General features: G+C 44.3%; 1 protein-coding gene across 1 annotated transcript in view; it reads left to right on the top strand.

Moving 5' to 3' along the window:
* The first annotated feature begins 6,999 nt into the window (after positions 1 to 6,999).
* Positions 7,000 to 23,883, top strand: part of KCNH5 (potassium voltage-gated channel subfamily H member 5) — a 161,292-nt gene continuing 144,408 nt past the window's right edge. Inside the window, 3 exon segments of the mRNA XM_068947353.1 lie at positions 7,000 to 7,062; positions 7,065 to 7,212; positions 21,284 to 21,407. Of these exon segments, the coding sequence (XP_068803454.1) occupies positions 7,000 to 7,062; positions 7,065 to 7,212; positions 21,284 to 21,407 (335 nt within the window).

The raw sequence follows: 23,883 nt of genomic DNA on the forward strand, positions 1-23,883 counted from the left end.
GACTTCCAGCCCCAGGGGAGGTTTTGCTGTAGTTCCTGCCCATTTCGGAAGAGACTCCGGAACCTCAACGTGAGTCTCGCACAGAGAAGGGGCCAGAAGCGGTGCCAAAGGTGGGAATAACCTGTGCCTGTTCTGGGAAGGAAAAAGGAGAGAGCATTTGTCTTGGGCTGTGCTGCCCACCATAGCCTTTGCCACCAGCAGCGTGACTTAGGGTTCAGGCCCTATTTGGTCAGAAAGGGCAAGAGAAACGGAAGATGCTTCCATGAGGTGCCTTTAGCTGGACAGTACTTTGGACAGAAAGTGTCCTTTCTAAGGTAGCAACTGGCGATTGTTCCCTGCTCTGAATCTTTTCTGTGCTGATTCAGTTATTGGCAGAAATAACCTAAAGAGTATGATTTTTGAAGGACAGGAATTCTTTCTGAGATCCTACCTTCACATGGTTGTTATTTCAGGCATTACCTGTTTGTGAATAGAAATATTTCCCTTAAAAAAAAAAAAAAGTGGAGAAGGATATCAGTCTGTTTTTCTTGGCTTTCTGTAATTAATCTGGTCATTTATCTCTGTAAAAGTCTGACAGACATTACTGGTTCTGATCACCTTATTTCTCAGGAAGAAACCCTGGAATGGGGAATGGGCACAAGCCCATCAGAGCTCTTAGTGATTAACTTCACCGCTGACATTTGATCTCCTTATATCGGAATCACTTTTCCTCTGTTATTTCAGGTACCCTTTTGACTTGCTGACGGCTAGCCATTTACAGCACTGACTCCTGTGACCGACTCCAATCTGCGCTGGTCCCCAGCCTCACCTCTTGAGCAGCTGCAAGCTGCCACCCCGTGACACTGGTACATTGGGTTTGTGGGTGTTTAACTCCCAGAGGACTTCCCTCTCCTCCCACCTCTGTGCTCCTGAAAGTCTCAAAGAGAGGGAAAACTTTTACTCCTGTCACCATATTTGTTCCTCTACCTATAAATACACTGCAGCATCTGTAATCTGTTTTCCTTGCAGAATTAGGAATAGCAACTTTGTTCCCCTGGAAATAAGGAAATTCTCTGCTTTTCAGTGAGGCGTAGCCAGAGTCTGCAGGAGTTTTGGTTTGGGCCTTGCAGCAGCTGGCTGATGCTGTGATAATGGACTTTGAAAGTTGCAGCATTGTTACATTATAAATCTCATTTTAGGTCATTTCAGAAGGTTTTATGGCTCCCTGTGATGTCTGCACAGCTGGACTGATGGTAACTGAAGCACAGACTTTTCAGGTAAAGGAATATGAAAAACAACATTAATAATATGACAACATTTTAAAGCCTTTGTTCCAAGCATCAGACTCTGGCCTAAAAAGAGCCTGTGAAAAACGAAAGTTAGGGTTACAAAGTCAAGTGCTCCAAAGCAAGGCAATGCTGAAACGATGGTTGCTTCTGCCCTTTATACATATGCATTGTGAAACAGTCTTCAGTTATGTTCCACATAATATTTCACGTATATGTGTGTGGGTGTGTATATACACCTCCCCTACTTGTTTGCAGCTTCTGTACAACTTCGGTAGCACAGAAGAGAAGTTACAGCCTGTAGTGGTTTTGGTGTACTTTTTAGAGAAAATGAAAGATATGAAGCAATAAGGCAAGGTCTATAAAAAAAAGTCTCATGTTAAAAGCAAAAGACAACTTGGCATAGTTAAATCTGCTACAGGTCTCTTGCCTGAAGCTACGCAAGTCACTCACACCAAACACCTCCCCAGTACCCACTCTTTCTACTGTGGCTTTTTTTTTCCTTTTCCATAAGCTTGCGGGAAATGCATAGAAAAGCACTTTTCTGTCAGTGCTACAGCTGAAGTCTGTGGACACCGAACACGTAATCGTCTACAAATGCAGGACTCCTCTGGATCCCAGATGTCCCAGGTTGGGCACTCTGAATTACCAGATGATTTTGACCTTAATCTCATTGCGCCCCAGTTTCTTGTCTGATCCCTGTATGACAGGGTAAAACGGAGATGTCCATTGATGCATATGAAACACTAGGAGATTAGCGATGAGCCCCATGAAGAACCTAATCGTTCCATACTTGGAGTGGAGTTTGGCTGGCGTCCCGGGAATATGGCACAGGGCCATAAGCTGAATGAGAAGTATAAAAGGGAAATACTAAGTAGTTACCCGTTCACTGAGCACTGTTGTGAGCGCATCTGGGATGCACGATACACAAGAAGCCCTCATTCTCCCCAATTCTAAAGTGTGTGACTATCTAACCTTTTCCAAATGTTGCCTCTTTATGCAAGTTCGGTATCCCTTTGTTTTGGACTGCCTCAGGGACAGGAGAGGTATAACGTGTGGGTCTAGTTGTGCTGACTTACTTGCACAACATGTCAGCGTTGGAGAACGAACAGAGCCCTAAACTCTGGTACCAATTGGTACCAGAATACATTGGTACCAATTCAGATACCACTAAGTACTTTGGTTGTAAGGCTTCATTGACATTTTCCATCAACTTTTGTTTTTACATTAAGCCCAACAACTTTTGTCAGGTTTTTATTGTCTTCTTGTTCATCAAGCCACTCTTTCAAATTTCTAATGGGGTAGAAAATAAAAAATAAAGAAATAGGAAAGAAAGTGTAACTTATTCTCCCCGCCCCCTTTTTTCAAAGAATGTGAATAACTGCATTTCTGATGTATCATAACCAATCATGAGCAATTCATGTGGAATATGTGACAATTAATTTTCATAAGTATTTAAACCTTTTTTTTTGACTACTACTCCTAGAACTCTACCTGGAAAAATGCTGCTTTTGCCTGTCTTGTCCATGTTAGGTACGGACCTCTGCTTCCCTTCCCGGACTCAGAGATGGTCTCAAGTCACCTCTGCATTGCATTTCTGTGGAGAAAAGACTCTTTACAACTTCCTTCCATTCATTTTGATATCTTCACTGGAAGCTGTCACAGTATTCTTAGTTACTAACTGATTATGAGAAAAGGACTTGTATTTCTTTGTCACTAATACTCCAGGACATGTTTCTCTGAGGACAGTCTGTGAAAGGCAGCTATAGGAAAACTCACTGTTACATCAGTACAGGCAAACTTGCTGGAAGTCAAAAGTACCAGCTGAAATCAATGAAGCCATATTAACATCCACCAGGTGGGCGTCTGGTTTCATGGGAGCTCTGGATGAGGACTGCAGAACATGACCCTATATTCTGCATCTCATGCTCTTGGTATTATCAAGTTGTTACCATGTGCAAGGGTTTGTACTTCTTTCTGAAGGCTATTGTCCAAAGAAGTGGAGAAATGCTGTCACATGTACAAGGCTATCAGCTGACATCCCCCTAGTAACCTGTGAACCCGGTATTGAACCCGTTATTGATTTCATCGGACTGTGGAAGGGACAACGGGCTCAGAGATCTTTGCATCCTACAGATTTTCAACAAGTCTGCACACCTCTTGAGTGTTTTTTTTGGACCCAACAGAAGAGAATGACCTTATACTTGTCCCTGCTGGAGACCAGAAAGTTACAGTGCAAGCTCCCCTGTTGTCCCATTCCAGTGTGTGACAGCAGGAACCACAGAGAAAGATTGATTAAGAAGCTTGTGTCTTGTTACCAGAAAACTCTTTTGTCACAGTTCTGTGTAGATCCTCTTGGCTTTAGGGAATAAACTACCTGTGTTTCCTGCAGTAGGTTGCTTTGAACATCTCCCATTTGAACATCTGACGTTTGTCTCCCATTTGAGCTTTTGTTTCAACAGTCTATAAAATCCATAAGTTGCGAGACAAAAATCCATTGGAAATCAAGCGATGCTAGTTTTGGTGTCCATAGAGCGACTTGAACTAACAGTGTTATTTATAACAATAACTTGTGGTCACCTTGATTATTATTTTCAGAATGGGAAGTCTTCTGTGTGCTGCTGGGTAACAAAACGGCTTTGAGCATTGCCAAGCGCATCCTGTCACTCAGTCCTGCTCACAAAAGAATATTTATAAAACCGATGTGGGTGGTTCTTGCCTGGTGCCCATACTGCTCCTAGGGAACCTGACTCACCTTATTACATACAAACATGGAAAGTAAAGGCAATGTTGTGAGTAAGTTCAGCAGCTTGTATGTTTTAATGACTCAGGCCATTTGAGTAGATCATCAAAGAACAGTGTATGACCTGTTTATGTGACTTTCTATGGCTTCCTCCTGTTCTAGGAGCCCCTTGAGTCCAAGATGATGATTCTTTAATTCATAAAATTCATTGAAGACACACTTAAAGGTCTGTGCTGTGAATAAGAACCAGTTCTAAAATTTTTAAAACTCCCCGAAGTAAAATAACCCACTCCTATAGGTTTAGATTCAAAGGGTCAGCTCTTCACCTGACACAGTTAAACTTTATAACACACGCTGTCTCCACTTGCTGTGGAAGTCAATGTTTGCCCACAGCTCAGTGGATATAGGGAATTGTGCTTGTTCTAGAAATACTATTAAAGTGGTAAGGCACCCCAAGCATATATATTAAATTTCAGAGGAAAAGAAACGGTGAAGTAGAAGAGGAGGGAATGGTGACCACTCCGCTACCCTGATACACCAAAGTACTCATTCCATTTTAGCATCACTTAGGAAATCTTGTTTCTTTGCTTGAAGAAATCAAGCTTGAGAACTAGGGGTGGAGGGAAAGGACTAGGAATTCAGGCTGTCTGATCTTCCCTCAGGAATGTTGTTATGTTTAGGCTAGACCCTTTTTATATTTTAACAATTAATTCCTTAAAACGCGGACTGTGTCAGTGTCTGACGCTGGCGCTGTCTTACCTATTCTGGGCAAGACAATGTATTAGGAACCGCAGTGGATTTTGTGCCCCATTTAAGAATAGCTGACTGAGAGTGGGGCATTTTTGATCTGGGAAGAAACTGTTTAGCTGATTCTTTCCCACTTACGCTGACCTCAAACCTTTCTGACGCTTTCCTGCACGACAGTTTGATGCTGTTTCCAAGTATAATTTGAAGACTCCCACAAGAAGAGCCTCTTTGCAGTTCCCAGCTTACTTTCTTCTCTGCCAAATTCTTCTTTTCAATGTTATCCTCATCTAGCATTTCAGGAAAAGGTGAGGTTTTTTTGCTACATTAATGTAGGTGCTTGAATGGAGGCAAGCACCCCACGACACATCCTGCCCTCTCTCTATCCTGCCAGACAGCTGTGACATTTAAAGACCTATTTTTTGCAGCTTGTGCCTCTCCATAACTCATTGTTTACTTGGTGCCACTGGAACTGCAGTAGCAAAATGTAAAAGTGAGATTTGGAGTTGAGGACGTGAAGCAGGGAGGATGGATTGACTCTTTGACGTGACTGCTGCTGTAAGACAGAGATGCTATGTAGAAAAAGGATGAACAAGAAAGGGTTTTGTTGCAGTATTCAGAAGATGTGTGTGCGGAGTTTTATGTAGGCAATTCTAGATTTCAGAACAAGGACAGGAGATGAGCAGAAGAATTCAAATGGGGTTGAACTGGCCTAGGAGCGGAGGACCTGGCAATGCTATCCAGACAGATCAGTCACATAGCATTTTCCTATGCACAGATGTTCCTAAATAGCTATCGCTCACTTGAAAGAAGTGAAGGTGTTGCACTCCACATGCCACTTACCAGAAGCCAAGTTTTCCTGTATCTGGGGCAGAGCTCAGCAGGAGCATCTTTTAAACCACGCTGCTCTTTGGAAAGGCCTGCAAATCTCAGAGCTGGTCAAATTTCAGAGCTGGTGGGGAAACAATAAGCGTTTGACAAATAGGGTCTGGTCGAGTCTCCAGCTAGTTTTATATCAGCATTCACAAGCTGATTGTAATGGAATTGCTCATGATTTGCATTTGTTTAAACGAAAACAGAACCAGACCTCTTCTTTTCAGCAGCTGTCTGCTGAGCTGGGGCTGGCAGGCTGGCACTCTAGCTAAAAGAGCTGCTCCTCTTGCAAAAGATCCTAGTGCGGCAAAGCTTTTAAATGTGTGCTTAACTTTAAGCAGAGGAGCTCAGTGTGATTTGCTTGACCAAGGCCTAACCATAGGAAGTGGGGGATGCTGAAAACAGTGAAAGGCTGAAAAAAAATTTTTTTTCTACAGCACGTGGAATAATCTCCTCCAGGGGAAGTGCTACTGTGCTTAAGTAGTCAGCAGGGGCGGGCAGCGCCCTGGGACGTGTTCTGCCGCACCGGCAAGGGTTGCCGAGACAAACTAATAGCTATTTTGTCTTTCTTTCTACGATCCTTTCTACTTTCTAACTGGGTGGAAAACTAGAAGAGGCAGAAGGGCCGGGTGGAGAGCTACCATCCAGGATTTTACTGTCCATACCTTTAAAGACACTGTCCAAGTAATGACCTGGCTGGCTGGAGAGATGTGGCAGGGTCAGGAGTATGCAAGCGCATTGGTGGGAATCAGCGTGCTGGGTCTCTCACTGCACTGACTCATCCAGTCCTTTGGGGCCCTGGCACAGGACAGACATGGTAGAGCTGGGGCCCAGAATGACATGACAGAACACAGGGCTTTGGCCCCCAAAGCTGCCTCTTGGTGTCTAGCTGTCTCACCTGCTCCAACTAGAAGACTCACTGCACTTCATGTTAGTTATTTGTGGGCAAAACAATTGCCAGCGCAGCCAGCGTCCATGATGGCAAGGGGCATTTTGTGATGCTTCCCCCTGCCCCCTCGCCCCGAAAACCTAGCTGCTGCAAACGTGAGAATCCTGTCTTCAAACATACGATGATAATACTGGGTTTTTGATATTTTTTCCCCCAGGAGGCCACGACAAAACTTCAGAGCGGCTCGGGGAATAAAAAAAAAAAAGCCAAACCCGGAGAGTTAGGGAAAGCGAAGGGTGGTGGTGGGGGGGGGGTGAAGCCCGGCGGGACCCCTCGCCCCGCTCCGCCCCCCGGCCCGGGGCGGCCGGCTCCGCGGCGGGGCGGGCGCGCAGGCGCAGGGGGCGCGGGCGGCGGCGCGGCGAGCGCCGTGCGCTGCGCGGCGCGGCCCCAGTCCGCGCTGCAGCCGCCGCGGGGGCGCCACTACCATGAGCGGCCGCGGCCGCCCCTGCGCGACTCACGGGCACCGGGCGCAGGAGCCGCCGCCGGCCCCCCCCCGCCGCCGCCTCCGCCGCCGCTGCCGCCGCCGCCGCCGCGCTCCGCCGGCCCCCGAGCCCGGCTCTGCAGGATGCCGGGGGGCAAGAGAGGGCTGGTGGCACCGCAGAACACCTTCCTGGAGAACATCGTCCGGCGCTCAAGTGGTGAGAGATCCCCTCCATCCAGCCCTCCCTGCCTCCGTCCGTCCGTCCGTCGGTCGGTCGGTCCGCACCCCGGGCGCGGAGCCTCCCCCGCTGCCCTGCCCGCCGGGAGCCCGGTCTACCTGTGGGTGCGCGGGGCTGCTCTGCCCAGCCTGCGCTCTGCCGCGGTTGCCTGCCCTCCCTGGTGCTTTCCGTGTCTGCCCTAACTTCTTCTTGCATCGCTATCGTGACTACGTTTAACGCGTTTGTGGCAGGCATCGCGTATGCCTCTCTGCCCTCACTCTTGAGTTCGTTTTTTCCGCCTTCTTGTTGTCCGTTAATTGGGCTTGCGACCGTTGTCGTTCGGCGTTACACTGCTGTGGCACTTTAAGTGCGTGGCAAAGGTACCAGGGAGAGGGTAAGGGCGTGAGTGGGGCTTGGGTGATGGTAATCCTCTGGCTAAACAAATATGTCAAGAGCTGTCTGCAGCTGCACATCTGCAGCTCTGCTGTGAGGCGAGTAGTTACAGGACTGTTTCAGGACTGCGTGGACGTAAAATTATTCGTTTTACCCTTTCGGTCCGTTGCAAAGTGCTGGTCAAGAGCACTGTACACAGCTGCGTTAAAGTTACGATATGATTGCAGACCATCCCTCTCGGTGTATTAATACAGATGCTACCTTGGCCAAGTCTTGTGCTACTTGCGTTCCTTTTCTATGTCGTCTTTGCGCTGGCATGGATGTGCTGAAGCATACGAGCATTTGCACAAAATAAAGTCTGGTAAAGGAGCTCAACTTCACATCTGCTGAGAGATTTCTCCTCGGACAGCACGAGTTAAGAGAAGCCTTGCAATGCCAGAGTGCTGCTATGTCAGCATGCATCTAGTGACATAAATCAGAAAGGTGGGCAGAACAGAGCTTTTTAAAAAGTTGCCCTATGTATTATTAACCAAGACACTAATGTGATGTGAAATCCTCCTGAAAAGTATTTCCTTCCACCTTTCTATGGTACAGTTCTGGATTTACCTCACATTGATACTAAAGTGGTCTGCTGTGATGGCTTGATTTTGACGTCAGGTATTGAATTAGTGATTCATTGATTTCCACAAGAGAGCAGGAGTGGGACTAGCACCACTGAACCTGGAATTTGTTTTAAAATGTTGAATATTAAGATGCCAGGCTTGAATTGCGCCATCAACCATTTTTGGGGGCTTCTTCCCTCTGATGTTGCCTGTATCAGTTCTGTGGTTGGCTCTGGCTCTCTGTCAAGCTCTATGGCTGCAGGATTGCTAGAAGCTAAAGTTTCTTGTAATAGTGTATATATTTACCAGAATATTAAATGTAAGCCTAATTAATAGGGGTTTATATAGCACTTTTGCCTCTGACAGCTTCAAAGCCCTGGCTGGAATTTAATTACACTTCACAGCTCCCTGTAGAGGAGGACATGGAGAGGCATTCTCAACCTGTTCTTAAAACTGTGGCATAAACTGAAGGTCCAGCATCTTGGTTGTTTTCCCAAGGTCATGCAGTGAGTCGGTGGCAGAACTGGGAGCATAATTTGGGAGTGTCAGACTTTTGTATCATGCTCTAAATAAATCACATGTCCTCCCTGGTGAAAGCTCAGGAAAGCTTTGAGATGTTAAAAACTGGAAAAGCTTAGAAGGCTTTTGAAAGTTATACTTTAAAAACATCCCCTCCAATTTTTAATCTGGCCTGATTTGGGAGCGTTGAAATCATGCTGATCTGATCACTGATTCTTCTTTTTCTCTGCCCGTGATGATGCCTAAGCATGATGCTACAGAGAGTCAGAAATGCTCCACTGGACAACAAAGTGAAGAATGGATTGGGAATTTGTTTCTAATTCGTGTAAATGGTCAGGGTTGTGCCCTAAAACATGATTTTGACCTTATTTTTGTCATCCAGGGCATAACCTCATTTGTGCTTTTTAGAAACAGTAATTTTCATTGGAGTCAGCACTGCCTAATCCGAACTTAATGGTATTCAGTAGAGCAAATCTGGCTCAAGGATCTCCTGCCAGTACTCAGTAAAAGACAAGGATTTGGTCTACTGCCTGTGTACAGTAAAGCAGCACTGTTCTTCGTTTTTTATATTTGGATTCACTGGTTTTGAAGAGATTTTTCGTAGTCAAGTTGAGGAACGGCATAAAGAAAAGACTGATGATTGCTTTTTAGAACACATCTTCAGCTTACTCACCAAAAGCCCTTATTTCTTCCTTCTTAGTTAAAGAATATCCTAATTTGAGATTTCTCACACTTATACAATCCCATCACACTTCTTGGCCATAAATCTCTTCTCAACAACCAGGAGAAGGTTTGTAGATAGAGGTAATATCATTTGTTAGGTACACCTGGAAAAAATTAGACAGGTATTTGGGCACATACATTGTTCTTCAAGTCTGAAATGGAAGCCACAGATTTCAAAATGAAATACAGGTGGAGACCACCTTAGTCAGAGTTGCTAGAGATGGAGCTGAACAACAAAATGTTTACATACAAAATTACCTTATTTTTAAATCTGTAAAGTTGAAACCGGCGTGGCGAATACTGTGTGCACAGGCTGAGTGCGGTACCTAGACCTGGTGTTGAAAAACAACCGTATATTTGCTTTTCAGCACAAACTAGATGTCTTTTGTTTAGACATCTTATGAACCTTTCCTTTTCACCCCAGGTTTGGCTACAAATTAGGTTACGTTAGAGAAGTGCTCATAAAGAGTCAGAGGTGCTGGTGGGACTCTCAGGTCCCTCTGCTCTGGGGGGTCCCTATCAGAGGTAAGTTCACACCTTGGAGCTTGGGAAGTATTTTAGAGCAGCACCTCACTTTGCTTTCTGGGCAGTACCGCATTGCTCTTCCAGGTGGTTTCCAAAGCGTGTCTTGGCAGATGGCGACGCCACGTTGCTCCATGGGTTGTTCTCCCACCCAGCGGCCATGCTCTGCTGTCAGGAGAGACCAAGTCTGTAGGGATACGCGCAGTCCGTTGTTAGAGCAACTGCTGCGGTTGGAGAGAAGGGACGAGCCCTGGGGGTACTCAGGCCCGTCTTCAGGGTAATCTTAGTGCACCCTGTGCGCTTTTTCCTTAGGCGCAGAGTTAAAATGCCTGCAGTAAAGGCCTGATCCAAGGCTCGCAAAAGACTGATATGGTCTTGCTGCAGTGTGCCCTAATTCTTAAGTTTGCTAGGTGTTTTGCAAAGCTGAAGGAAGAGATGTTTTGTGAGAGTACCAGATTATATTACGTCAAGGTGGCTGCCTTTTACTACCATTAGTATTTTGGGCTTTTAATAAGGGCCTTCCTTAGGGCAATGTTCTCTCCTCCTAAGACGGTCTCATCAGTACATTCCTGTTTTTACTGTTGTTATTGGTTGCTTCTTGTGTACATTCAGAACTCCTGCTGGTATTGACCTCAGGTCAGCATTGCAGAGGTGGAAGTGGGTGCAGATTTTGGCAAGTCTCTAGTACAGGGCTTGGCTTTGTGGTCCTGGTCCACATGCAGAGAGACCCAAGGAGTTGAGCTGCGTGGGCAGGGGAGGAGAAACGTTTCCGTCTGCCTGTCCACCTTCACCTCTCACATATTCTAGCAGCAAAGCATTAAGTTTGTGTTAACTGCATAATCTGCTTTTATGGTAGAGGTTGAATTTGGAAAAAAGGTGGCTCTGGGACTTTGCGATAGTATGCACTAAAAAGCACTGACAGCCTAGAAGAAGGGTGTACATTCGTGAAAGATAAATTTGATAACAGTCTTCATTATTGGTTACTGTTTCTACTGCGATAGCTCTGAGAAAGTTTCTGTGGGAAAAAGAGTCTTTCAGGTCTTGTACAAGTGTATTTTGACATTTGGGGTTGAAATCTTTGCTCGATTAGGCATCTTTGTGAATTTTACCATGAGCTTTAATGGAACTAAGATTTAATTCCTGATCTTTTACAGTTTAATGCTACGTTCACGCAAGTTGACTCCATAAGACAGAGCTTTATGACCTGCTGGATACTGATGACTTTGATGGGCGAAAGGATTGAGTAAGCCAGGAAGAGGGAGGGAAGCGCATATGATCAGATCTGTAGCACCTAGACACCTTTTCATTTTTATTACACTGGTATTATAAATAAAATAAGTCTACTGTCTTCTCCCATCCCTCCTAGTAGCCCCTGTAGTATACCTGATTTCTTATACGCAGTGTTACAAAACATAGTTTCTTATTGTTACTGGACATGAATTATGGAGGCTCTTCTTCCCCCAGATTAAAACAAGCTGGATTTTCATCGGATCCAAATTAAGTAACATTTGCTGCAGAGAGAAGGCTCTTTAAAAGAAGTTACCTGAAGTTTGTGGGATGCAGGATGGATCTTCTGCAGGATTCTGGACATCTGCAGTTGCCTAAATCTCTATTTAAAGAACCTATAAACCCCTGGCCAAATATTTCTGTTCTCCAGTGCTGTTGGTTATCGGGAAGTTACTGAAGGGATGACTAAGGAGATTGGTATTTTTAGGGCTTTCTTTGGTGTTTGGAGGCACAGGGGTGCTTTTAAAATTTTGATGACAGCAGGGGGCATACTGATATGTAAATCAATGCAAAGTGAATTCTTACACCAAGAAGCATTATTAGATGACATCTGTGAGACGTTTACAATGCCAAGCGTCCTCCTTTCCGTCCTCTTCCATTGTTTTTGGTTGATTTGGCTGAATCCTGAGACGTTAAGCATATCTGACTCCCGCTGAAATCGGGGCAGTTTTAGAAGGCTTAGAACTTTTGCTTTATTATGCTCTTTATTAAAAACTAATTATGAAAACTCTATACCACTGTATTAATTTAGAAGCCCAAATAATACCATATTGTTAGGTAAAGGAGTAGCTGGATTTTGCCGAGATCTGATCAGCTGCTTTATAAAATAGTGGTCTTATGCTTTTAGAATTGTTTTTTCCTGTGCGTATCCCTGGCAGTGGGATGTGGTGGTAGGAGAGACGTCCTTCTGTTCTGGGCGATGTTTGAACGCAAGCCGAGCGCTTGCCACAAGAGGTCACTGTAAGTGTTGTTGCATCCCCAGGTTAATGTTTAAATCTGATGGAGAACAGAAATAATGAAATTATTGATTTTTAGGGTAAACATCCAGTTTTCTTATTACTGTTGGAAGAAATACATGGCTAAAGAGTAATGCCAGGAAGTTAAGTGAGCTGCGGATATACATTTAATTAGTCTATTCTATCAGGGTGCTGTTTGGTGGTTAACCTGGATTTTCAGGTTTTCACCTGGTAAGCTAAGAAAGCAGTATTTTCCCGTTTGATATTATTAAGTAATGGAACAACACTTTGGAGTTAGTATTCTACTAAAATGCTTTTCAGAAGAGGGTCTCATATTTGTGTAATCAGCATGCTCAGAGAATGACTGGCTATCGGGGATGCGAAACCCTGCGTACCCCAGACACCTGGGTCCCAATTCTGCATCCCCGCTTGGTGCTGGGAGGGAGTCGGACTTGTGAGTTGTCCCTTTGAAGCCTTGGCTGAAGCAGGAGCTCAGTCCTGGGCTGTGGTATGTCCCGATTATGGTGTTTTCCTTCAGCCACTTGCCAGTCATTCGCAGGAGTAGTGGAGCACGGGAGAGGCAGGCGATTCTCTGTTAAAACAGGTTTCTGGAAATACAGCCAAGCTCTGTGAAGCTGCAGCCGTGGCTAGTATGGGCAGAGTGTTTGCAAGATGCAACCCCGTGTTCGAGCAACTACCGTTACCACAGTTTAATCACCTGGGAATGTGAAGTTAGCACCCTTGTTTAGATATATATCTGATTTTTGTCAGTGCTTCCCAAGTGTGCCTGTTGCCTTTGATGAGAGTGCTGCAGTTTGAATTTACGTCTAACTACATATATGTTGCACCCTGCATTGTTTTAACAGGGAACAAACTCAATGGCAGCATTTACAAGATAACCGGGATAGGTTAGGATTAGTTTAACTCTAGGATAAATGAACGTGTAGGGGAAAACTTATGATCAGAACTGTATAAAATGTCACTTCTCGGGCAACTCCTGGCGACGTTCCCTTGTACTTATTGACTTCGAACTCTTCCTGAGGTCAGTGAAGTTGTGCTGCAGTCTTTACTGAGGACCAAGCTGCTCGTGGGATTTCACAGTTTCGCATTGAGAATGATTAAAGTTAAATTTTAAAGTTTTTAGCAGGTAAATTCCAGGCAGACTGTAATCTTTCTTCTTGTGCTTGCTCTCTAAATTGCTGAAAGCTGCTGTGTTCCCAGCTAAGTGACTTACACGTGGATTTAATATTTCAGCCAACACTGGATTACTTATCTTTTGCTTTACTGGAGGAGCGCTTGTTTGGGGCAGGAATTAGATCATTTTAGCATGGTCGGTATGGTGGTACCTTGCTCTGGGCTTAGCCCTCCATGCGTTTTTGTAGTATAATATTAAATAAATACAACGGTGGTACGGAAAGGTGAAATAGAGAGTTTGTTCTGTGAGGGATTTTTTTTTCGGGCAACCAAAGCTTAATGTCCTGGATAAATTGGATGACACTAATGTTTTACATGCTTTAAAGACACAAGGGAAATAATAGCTTTGCTAGACAGCAATGTGGTTTTATAGCAAGGAGTCGAAAGTGCCAGTGGAGGCTGCTGCTTCAAGCACAGCGGTTTGCCTACAGACAACCCCAAAGCTGCAGGGACGCTGGCGTCTGCTGAGGCTGGATTTTGGGTGGTAGTGCCCGTGCAGATCTGCCCGTGGATTTAGGATTTTCTGCTGTATTCTGTCAGGAGTAGAGTGTCTTAAGTATGTGGTTGGATTCACCGTATATAGACATCAGTAGAAGTATTTATTATCAGGGCGCAGACTTGCTTAGGAAAGCTAAAAGGAGATCGAGAACAAGAAATTTTCTTTCAGGATTCTCGCCCTCCCCCGCCAAGAGCCCCATGAGTTTTCCAGGAAGATTTTGGGAATATGCTGATCCCTGTGTAGTTACAGGCAAAGTCAGCTGCCAGCAGCTGAAGTGTTTTGGGACTTTTATAAGAAGGCATTAGCAAGAAAGGCAAATTCCAGGCGTTTCACGCAGCCTGTCAGGTCTGTGCTGCACTTGCTCCATGTAGGAAGGGCAGTAATTCTGAGGGACAGCTCTGTGTAAAATCGCTTGGGTTAGGAATTTACTCCTATGTGGAAATGTTGCTTTTTTTTCTTAATTCTGTTTTACTACTGCTTCATTTCTTTTTAAACATCTTCTCAAAGGTGGCTTAAAAAAATTAGTTGCATATTTTCTTGGGAAGAGATGGAATTCTGAAATGGATATTTCAACAATTTTGTTTATAAGTGATACCCAAGTGTTCTTGAGGAAAAAGATGATTAGAGACAGTGTTTCTCACTTGGCTAAACATATCTCCTAAAATGATTTAGCTGTTCTTGCTCTCCTGTGATTGCATAACGTGAATTTTACACTGCTTTGGGCATTTTGTTGGTTAAAAAAACTGCTTGCACCCTGTGGTCATTTCTTTTTAACAGCAAAACAAGGCTCAGTACTGTGTTGAATATTAGCTACAGCAAGATAGAGTAAGATTAAAGGCTTGCTGCTCTATCGCATAGAGCTTGCTGCTCTATCGCATCTTTGTACAAAAGAGCCTTTGTGCAAAATAGAAGCCCAGGAAATGGCAAATGCATTGTCTTTCACAACCGTTTATCTCAATTATGTTTTCCAAATCTGCAATTTTGCTAACTGTATGCATTTGATATCACAGTTCCCTGCCATCTATATGAAAATTTGCCATCTATATGAAACTTTGCAAAGAGGTGAATTGTATTAGCTAATTAAATGCCTGCTGACTTCCTAGGATGAATCTAGCAGCTCTGAGACAGGCATGTCCACTCTCTGAGCCCTGCTTCCCTGCTCCCTTATAGACAGACACTGGTGGTTTAGATCTGTCTAGTCAAAAAATGTATACATCCTCCAGAGGTGTGCTTGGGGCTTTCTGCAATTTATCGGAAAGATGGGGGTGGAGAAAATAATTGGTGGAGGAAAAGGCATCAGGACAACCTTAGAAATAAAATGAATTGACTTTTATCTCTAAGGAAATGGAAAGTGGAGATGCATTTTCAGTGCATCAAAAAAATCCAAGCAGGAATTGAGTGCATTACTACACATTTCAGGCTAATCGTTATGGAAGTTTTGCAGTCAGCTGCATGTTAATCCTTCCAGACTATGAAGTGTTGCCTCGTGGTAATTTGGATCACAGGTGCAGAGAATTTCATACACTGGATCAGATCGTTGGTCCATCAGATTTACTCTCCTGCATTCAGCTACAGCCAATATCAGATGGGCCAGGGGTAGACGTTCCCAGCCTCCACAGTAAAGTATTTGGGAAGCTGTGCACTGTTGTACATGGAAAGAAAAGACTTTCCTTTCTGGGCCATAGCACTCATTTTACACAGGCTGAAATTACCAATATCTTATTGCAGAACATGAGCTGTATTTATGCATTGCCATCTATAACTTCAGCTGTCCTTGACAACACCTGCTGTGATACCACTCTTTCAGAAAAGTCGTGCTACACTTAGAAAGTGGGTAACTTCAGCTGTTCAGGCGTAGGCATAGTGGGTGAATTCTGTGTTGTCCAGTTATAAGTAGCTGAACTCCATTTACAAATGCTTATCCTTGAGAACACCTCCAATATAATATGCTCTTAAAAAAAAAAAAAAAAAGAGCTTGCAGGATAAGGCTCCTTTGTATTGAATCCCAGAGCACAGCACTGCGCTGAGATCGCTGGTGCCAGCCTCCTTGCTATGCTCATCGTCCTGCAGTTTGCAGATCTCTTGTTGCCTCCTTTGTCTTTTCTTCTGAAGACAGTACAAAGTGCCATTCTTCTCTGTTAAAGACTTGAGCAGGCTGGGGTGGCTTGCCTCTCCCATGGAGGGAGTCTGAGATTGCATCTGTCTTGCAGGAGACACGTGCCCTGGGGGCAATCCTTGATGGGGCAGCACAGGGCTCCTGCCCAGGCTGTAGGAGAGACTTGCTGTGTAGATCTCCTCTGGCTCACTCCAAAAAAGAGCCTGGGTATGAACGAACCAATGCAGAGTGTGGGTGATTGGGGGACCTTGAGGAACAGGAGTGAACCTGGGGTTTTGATGATGGAGATGCACCCTGAGAGGTCCATACCTGCCTGCAGCAGCACAGGTGGGATGCTGTCCCCGGGCTGCTGTGAGGGGCATAGGCTGTGATCTGGATGCTTTTCCTCCTGCTGCTTGCAATGAGCACAGATACAGCTCAGGAAGAAGGAAGTCAGTAGGCAGCCTGGAAGCAGTGCTGGAGCATGCTTGTCTTTTTCCATAGCTGATCTACTTGAACCAAGAGTTGGGCTTGTGCAAAGATGCTAAGACCTTGGGGACTGTAAGCAGGTCTGAGCCTGCTAATGGAGTTGGGTCCTGCTTCCCTGCCAGTACAGACTGAACTAGACAAAATTAGAGATAAGTGGGAGTTCTCATCCTTTAATTTCTTCATGAAGAGCTGAAGTGTCATGAAGGGGTTTTCTTAGAACTAGGAAACAGTTCCTTCTCATAGGAGCAGAGGAGTACAGCTGCTGGCTGACCTGGGAGGTGTCACTGACCTGTTTAGGAGGGAGAAGGAGGCGTTGCTGGATGGGGTGGAGGTGTAGGAGCAGCAGGACACAGGGCAGTGTGGGCAGCCTGGACACCTGGAGAGCCTGCACAAGGTGCTTTGCTGCAGCCAGACTTCACTGTGTGCTGCAGGGTCACCACAACAGGGCGCAGGAGGCCGTCAAGGTGTCCTTGACCAAGAGCTCCTTGCTTTGGAGCTGCTGGTGAAGGAGCCCAGGGGAACACGTGTTTGTGCTTGGAACAGGGAACGTGACTCATCTTCAGTCTTAGGGAATTAAAGCCAGTCCTTGTCTCTTGCACCAAGTTCAAACAACCAGCTAGAAATCGCACAGAGAGCAGAATTTGCCACGGTCAGTTTGACAGAAATCTTAATCTGAGACACCTCTGTGAGGGACCTTTCTTAGCAAAGAAACCAGGCAAATGAGTTGTAGAAGGATAGATATAGGACATGCGGATCGTTTTAGTCCAGGTTTGGCTGTCAGGACCCAGTCTTTGTGGAAGTAATTGCAGCAATGTTCTTTCACAAGTGATTATTGCTGATGAGGTGATATAACACAGTGTCTTCGCAAGCCACACGAAAGTCAGCAACTCTAAAGTTCTGTCCTCCGCTGAGGAGTCTCTGTTGTTGACCAAGATTAAAGTCCAAAAGAAACAAAAAAGAACGACAAAGCCGAGACATGTTAGATTATAGTAGGACTCTCAGCAGAGGATTTGAAGCAAAAACTCGTCCACATCCCTTTGCACCATGCTAGAGTTTTGAGGTACAAATTTGCGCCCTCAGGTAACTGTGCTTTGGTTTCTCCAGCAGTGTGTGAGCAGTAAATCCACTTTAGGCATAAAGTGAAATACTTTATAGTAGCTTTCAGCTGATGGAGAGAAGAGGGAGCATCTTGCAGTTGTACAAGCGTAGTCAGTGTGTCCCCACAGCATGGGCAGTGCTCATGTGGAGCCCACTCCACCCATACCTTTGCTTACGTTTTCTTAAGTATGACGCATAGCTCCTACACTGTCATCAGTTTTTATTGTATTTGGAATAACTGTCAGGTTTTGACATATACTGTATTTTATTTTATTTTTAGAATTTATGGCCAAAAAAAAAAGGCAGTTCTTTCATAGTGTCATGTCTCTAATGCTGAATTTGGATGTCCACAGCTAGATATAGACTGGCTAATGTTAAGTTAAACCTATCTGGAGTTTTGATCTGGAGAAATCATAGAAATAATGAAGAATTGTTGTGTGTGTCTTGGCTGGAGAAAATAACATGATTACTGATAAAATGTAGGGTGGTCGTGGTGTCAGATGGATGCTGAGATGTGGGGGCACAGTAAAAGGGCCTGTATACTATACCATTGGCAAGCTAATGCTTTTTAGATTGTGTTGGGAGCCGTTGTGCCCCCACCCCGGGGTCAGACTCTCACCTGTTCTTCCTTAAATTTTAGCAAGCTGTTCACTGAGCAGCGGCATTAATGAAACATGGATTGCTATGGCTTTGTGCCTGCAGTTAAGATTCATTCGTGTCTAACAAGATGCAAACATTGATTCAAGCTTTTTGTTCAATTGGAATAAGACACACATATGTATTCATGTGCTGAGCATGGGCAAATAAGCCTTACTTGCTTAGGAAACAAGGGTAAAAAAGACAATTACATAAAGGAAAATTTATGAGGACAAAGGAAAATGTATATGTTATAATATATCTTATCAAGTTATTGGTACACATACTATGTATCTGAGCTAATCTATTAACACATACCAGTGTCTGTCAAGATACTTCTAGTGTCTTTATTTTTTTCCTAATTTTATGGTTTTGTGAAAGATAAATAGTTTAACTTTTTTTTCCCTCCAAGTATTTGGTGGGTTTGGTTGGTGTAATGAATGCCTTATCAGGTACTGCGAGACTCTCCACTGGAAAGAAGTAGTCGCAGAGGTTTCCACTCCATTTTATCTATATGAGAGCACCCAAGCTTTTGGGAAACATAATTCTGTAAATAAACATCTCTTTTTCCTCCTCCCAAATCAAGCCTGGTTTTGACCAGAGGGCTTGTAATGTTTGCTGTTTCCTGGGGTATCGTCCTGCAAAGAGCGGCCCAGATGCGCGAGGGACGGCTGGCTCCGGGCGCCCGGAGGGTGCAGTGACGATGGCAAGTGAGGGCCGGGCAGGTGGCGGCGCTGCCCGGGGCTGAGGGTGACACAGCGGGACTTGGGTCCTCTCCCACCGCCCTGGGTCCGACCTGGCCATGGGGAGGCAGCTCTCGAGTTGAGCCGTCCTCCGAAATCCTCGGGTCTGTGCGTTACTGTCTTTATTATGCCACCCTCGACGGTGCTTTTTTTTTTTTTTTTAAAATAACCATAGTAATTGTGGGCGGATTCATGTCTTGCCCCCCGCCAAGTGCTGCGGGTTCAAAATCGCAGTCCGCTCAGGCAGCGAGAGAACGAGCAAACAGGGCAAAGATTAAATTTACTACTTAAAGAGCTGGGCGCAAATAGCGTGGAAAGCAAGACCAATACCTCTGCAAAAGTGAAAGGCACAGAAATATTTGACTGTGGGAGCTCAGGCCATCGAACGCTCCGATTTCCAGGGAATGAGGATTTCGTCTGTATGTGGTATTTCTACTGTGCTGGTGCCGAGGAAATCTGTGCCAAGCCCCCAATGTAGCAAGGTCTGTAGGAAGGCAGAACAAAACGGTGATTTTATGTAATGCTCAGGCAGACGCTTTCCTCAGTGTCTCCTGGTGGTTGTAGAGCGTCCATCTCCTTCCCTTTGGGTGGAAAAGCAAAATTTTAAAACTGGCATTTCACTGTAAAACTGTGGTGAATTCAAATCAGTGATTTGAACTTCAGCGTCAGGTTTCACAAAATCCAGGCTTCTATTTCTCACTTCCATTAGCTTTCAAATATTTTTAAATCTACTTTTCTGTAGAAAATCCAATAACTTCCAGGTTATTTTTTTTCTAAATATGTGCTTATAAAGCAAAAAATGAAAATAAATAGTATCTTTCAGTACATTTTCCTTGTTGAATAGCATAATGTGTGTATGATGTACACTCTAGTTGGAGTATTATAAATAAGGTGAGAAGCAGCATATAGCTCATACAAACCCAGTGTTATTTTCGTATGAAAATGAATAGGTATACCTGAATATATGTCTGTAAAAGCAATTGGCATAACCGTTCTTCAGGTAGTAAGAGAATTTATAAAAATTATCTTTCAAATTTTCTGACAAAAACTGATGAGAGAGACCTCTACTATTATTTCCTTACAGCAGTGATCTTTAATAGCTCATTTTAATAGCTTTTTAGCGGCTATAGTTTAATAGCTTTTTAGCAGTGCATGGGCCGAAGTTACCTGCTACTTCCACAGCTACAGTCAAAAAGGAAGCTGTAAATTAAAAGTACAAATAAACAAAGCTCAGAAGATCATCAGAGACTACAATTTGGAATCTCTACTCGCCGATACGCTAAGGGAGAATACTACTTGTGAAACCCAATTAGGAACGTGTGTGGTGTTGATGAACTTAAAATACCCCAACGCTGCGTTTAAGGAAAATGGATATTTCCTTCTTCAGAAGCGCCTTGCTAAAAACGGTGTCGGAGGAATCATTCCAAACTAGTGAATAAAACTATTTTAGGACTAACTTGGAGCATGCTGGTGCCAGTCCGTGTGTGTAAACTGCAGGCACTGACTGAAAGAACAGATGATTGAAGCAATATTTAAACCTGAGTTCAGCCTCCTAAGAATACTCCCTGCCCATATTTGTATGTTTACAGCAATCAATACACACTACTAGGATGAACCAAAATGGCATTTTTTGGCCAGGCTGCAACTGTCATTTGACGTTTGCTTTGCGTTACTTGAGCTTGTGAGACCCTTTGGCGTTCGTTGCTTCCCCGATCATCCTGAATTTCCCTGTGGGTTGCCTAATACCGGCTCACCTAGGCATGCCGTGGGTCACCCATCGCTGGGCGCATCTTCCCTCTCGCCCCGCAGCTCGCCCTGTCCGGCGTCCTGGGGCTGCGACGTGGGGTCGTTCTGCAAAACACCCGAGGAGCTGTGGGGAAAAGCACAGGCTTTGCTGGTCCTGCCCGGCGGAGATGTCGTTGGTGGTAGGCGCATGTACAGTTCAGCGCTGAAAGCTCAGTTTGCAAGGCAGTGTAAGGCTAAATTTGAGACATGCGTATAACAACCAAATCAAATGATATCCTGGCCGGATATTGAGAAAAAATGAATCCTTTCTAAATTGTTAAGGAGTTGGTGTCTATATCAGTATTTTGGAGTGAAAGAAGCTACTTACTTTACTAGAAGCCATACTGTTTCATCAGGAGCTAATATTTCCTTCTTAATACCTCATTTTGATTTGAGTTTTCTCAATTTTCTGCGTGATAGGAGCTGTCAGCATACAAAACTCTCTGCATCTCCTGTGTAACACAAGGAGGACCGAAAGGTACTTGACCACTGACAACAGCCCTTTCTCCCTCTTCTCTTTTTCTTTTTAGAATCCAGTTTTTTGTTGGGAAATGCCCAGATTGTGGACTGGCCTGTAGTTTATAGTAATGACGGTTTTTGTAAACTCTCTGGATACCATCGAGCCGACGTCATGCAGAAAAGTAGCACTTGCAGGTACGTGCACTGTCTGTTCGTTTTCACTCAACGCACTTGTAAAATTGTAATCTGCTGGGAAGAAAAATTAGCGTTTGAAGAAGGGATTGATACATGAAAAGATTTGTTTTGCAGAAATTAAAGTGAAACTGAAATACAAAAACCAGCTTTAAAATGAATGAAACCGGCAACTTATCCAGGTCATGGTAAAGCACTTAACCGTATGTATTCAGTTAAGCACATGGTTGACTAACTTCCAGTAAAATCAATGCTTAGTTCCATCCGGATGAATAAACTACTCACATACTTCATGGTAAGTCCTTTGCTAAATCTGGGGTAGTGTTCAGGATAGATCCTGAAAGATTTAGTCCTAAATAAAAGAAAGCTAATTTCCAGTTGTACAGATTTTTTTTTAATTTTGAACATCTACAGATTAAATATCTCACCCCAAATCTTTCTGAAAGTGAGCTAAACCTGCCCAGTTCTGAAATTTATGTCATCCTCTGGTAACTGCATAAATGCAATGAAAACCGCAGAAATTAAGACTGTCTAATGGAAAAGCTTTAGTGATGAATGAAGATGAACTACAGGTGCTCCCAAAGGAAGACGTAAATATTTTGAGGACTTTAGACCTTTCTTATTCTCTAATTTGGAATTTATCCTGACTAATCACAGTATGAATAAGCTCTGCCTAATGATCCAATAAAGAAAGTGGAGTATGTATTTCAAAGATTTCTTTTGCTGGCTTTTCTCTAGTTCTCCTGTTATCGTGCCAGGTGCTCTGTGGTGGGCAATTCTATGCCCAGTGTCCATCCCTGTTGTTAAACACGGACCCTTGTGTACGCACACGTGCGCGCGCACACACTGAGCGCAGTAATGTGCAAACTGCATCTTTGTTCCCAAGAGGGCGATGAAGCTGCTGATGTTTTTACTCTGAGCGTTGCAGCTTTATGGCTGTTTCCTTTCGTTGGTGGTCTTTCTGGAGCAGGCAGCTGTGACTTATGGTTAGATGTGCACCTGTGCCTGCTCTGCTGCATTCGTTAAAAAAGAGATGGTTTGGGAGAAGACTGAATCCCATGTGTTTGTGTGTGTGAGAGCAAAATGAACCGAGGACAGAGGTGGAACAAGGAATGGCCAAGATGCACATTCACATAGGTTCTCCCTTGATAGCTTTGGAGAGTGCCCAACTCCAGGGGGGCTGGGTATCTACGCGGATAATTTTGGGACAGACAACGGACTGGTGCTGCAGCTAGCAGGAGCAGGGCAAGCAGCAAGGCTGTTGTCCCCAGGTCAACTGTTGCGTACATCAGAAGGCAGCGTAGGCACTGACACACTTGTGTGTGGTCTCTGCTCTCCTTTGCCAGACAGAAGAGGAGACCTTGGGAGCACGAGGCTCCTCTGTGCAGCCAGGTGTACTCTAATGGACGACAGAAAAGAAATGGGCATATGCTGCTGCCATGAAATATTAATTCACGCAATAGCAACAAAGTCAATATACTCAGTGGGGCTGAAAGAAGCAGCCTTATCGCAGCCTTCCCAAATATGCTTACACAATTCTCCTTTTGCTCTCTGTTATCATCTCTGCTTTCTCTGTATTGAACTTGATCTGTTTCACTGTGAGCTAACTCATGTGCCAGTGTGTTAAAATCATTACAAATACGGAATGGGATTGTAGGAAAATGTTGGGAAAATACCAGTTTAGCAATACTCCTCTCTTGGTAATACCCCTGTGCCTGAAAAACAGAGGGGACCTGAAAAGGGTTATTCCATCTGGGTGCTCTCTATGAATGTGATGGGCTCTCATTACGTCTGTAAGGATCCTATTCTGGTCACATTCGAGTGAGTCGTAGAGCTGAATTCTACCTGTATGTGGATCCAAGGAGGAATTATTTTAGAAAATGTTGCTGCTAGCAAAGATTTTTTTTTTTCCTTTTGTCTTCATTGTCTACATCCATCTCTGGATTTTGGGGTGACCTCTCTACACTGAAAGCATGGCCAGCTCGTTTTGTTGTATCTGGGTCTTAGCTGGTGGAGTTAAATATGCAGTGAGATCTTTTCTGCTTCTTACACGACATCCCAGCCTTTGCAGGTAAATGGAGAGCTGGGAAGGTTTTCAACTTGGTCTGACATGCGGCATATCCCCTACCAAAGAGAAATGTCTTTGGAGCTTCTCTAATGAAGAGCTTTGCAGCAGTGTGGAATGCAAAATAGTTTCAAGGTCAATTATGCCTTTTCAGGTTTACTCGATAGAATGTGACTGCAGGGTTTTTTTTTTTGATTTCTGGAACCATTATTTATTTTATTTTATTTTTTCAGTCAGGCTCTCAGTCTAGATTTGAGACATTCTGCCCAGGTTATGTTATATTATACATAAAATTATTTTATATATAATGTTTACTTTAATGCTATAAGGCAAATGCTACGGGGTAAAAGCGTTGTGGTGCCCCACCTTTATTACAGGTTTTGGAAGGGCTTTTAGTGCCAAAAATCCCACCAA

Source organism: Struthio camelus, chromosome 5 (assembly GCF_040807025.1).
Source record: "Struthio camelus isolate bStrCam1 chromosome 5, bStrCam1.hap1, whole genome shotgun sequence".
Lineage (NCBI taxonomy): Eukaryota > Metazoa > Chordata > Aves > Struthioniformes > Struthionidae > Struthio > Struthio camelus.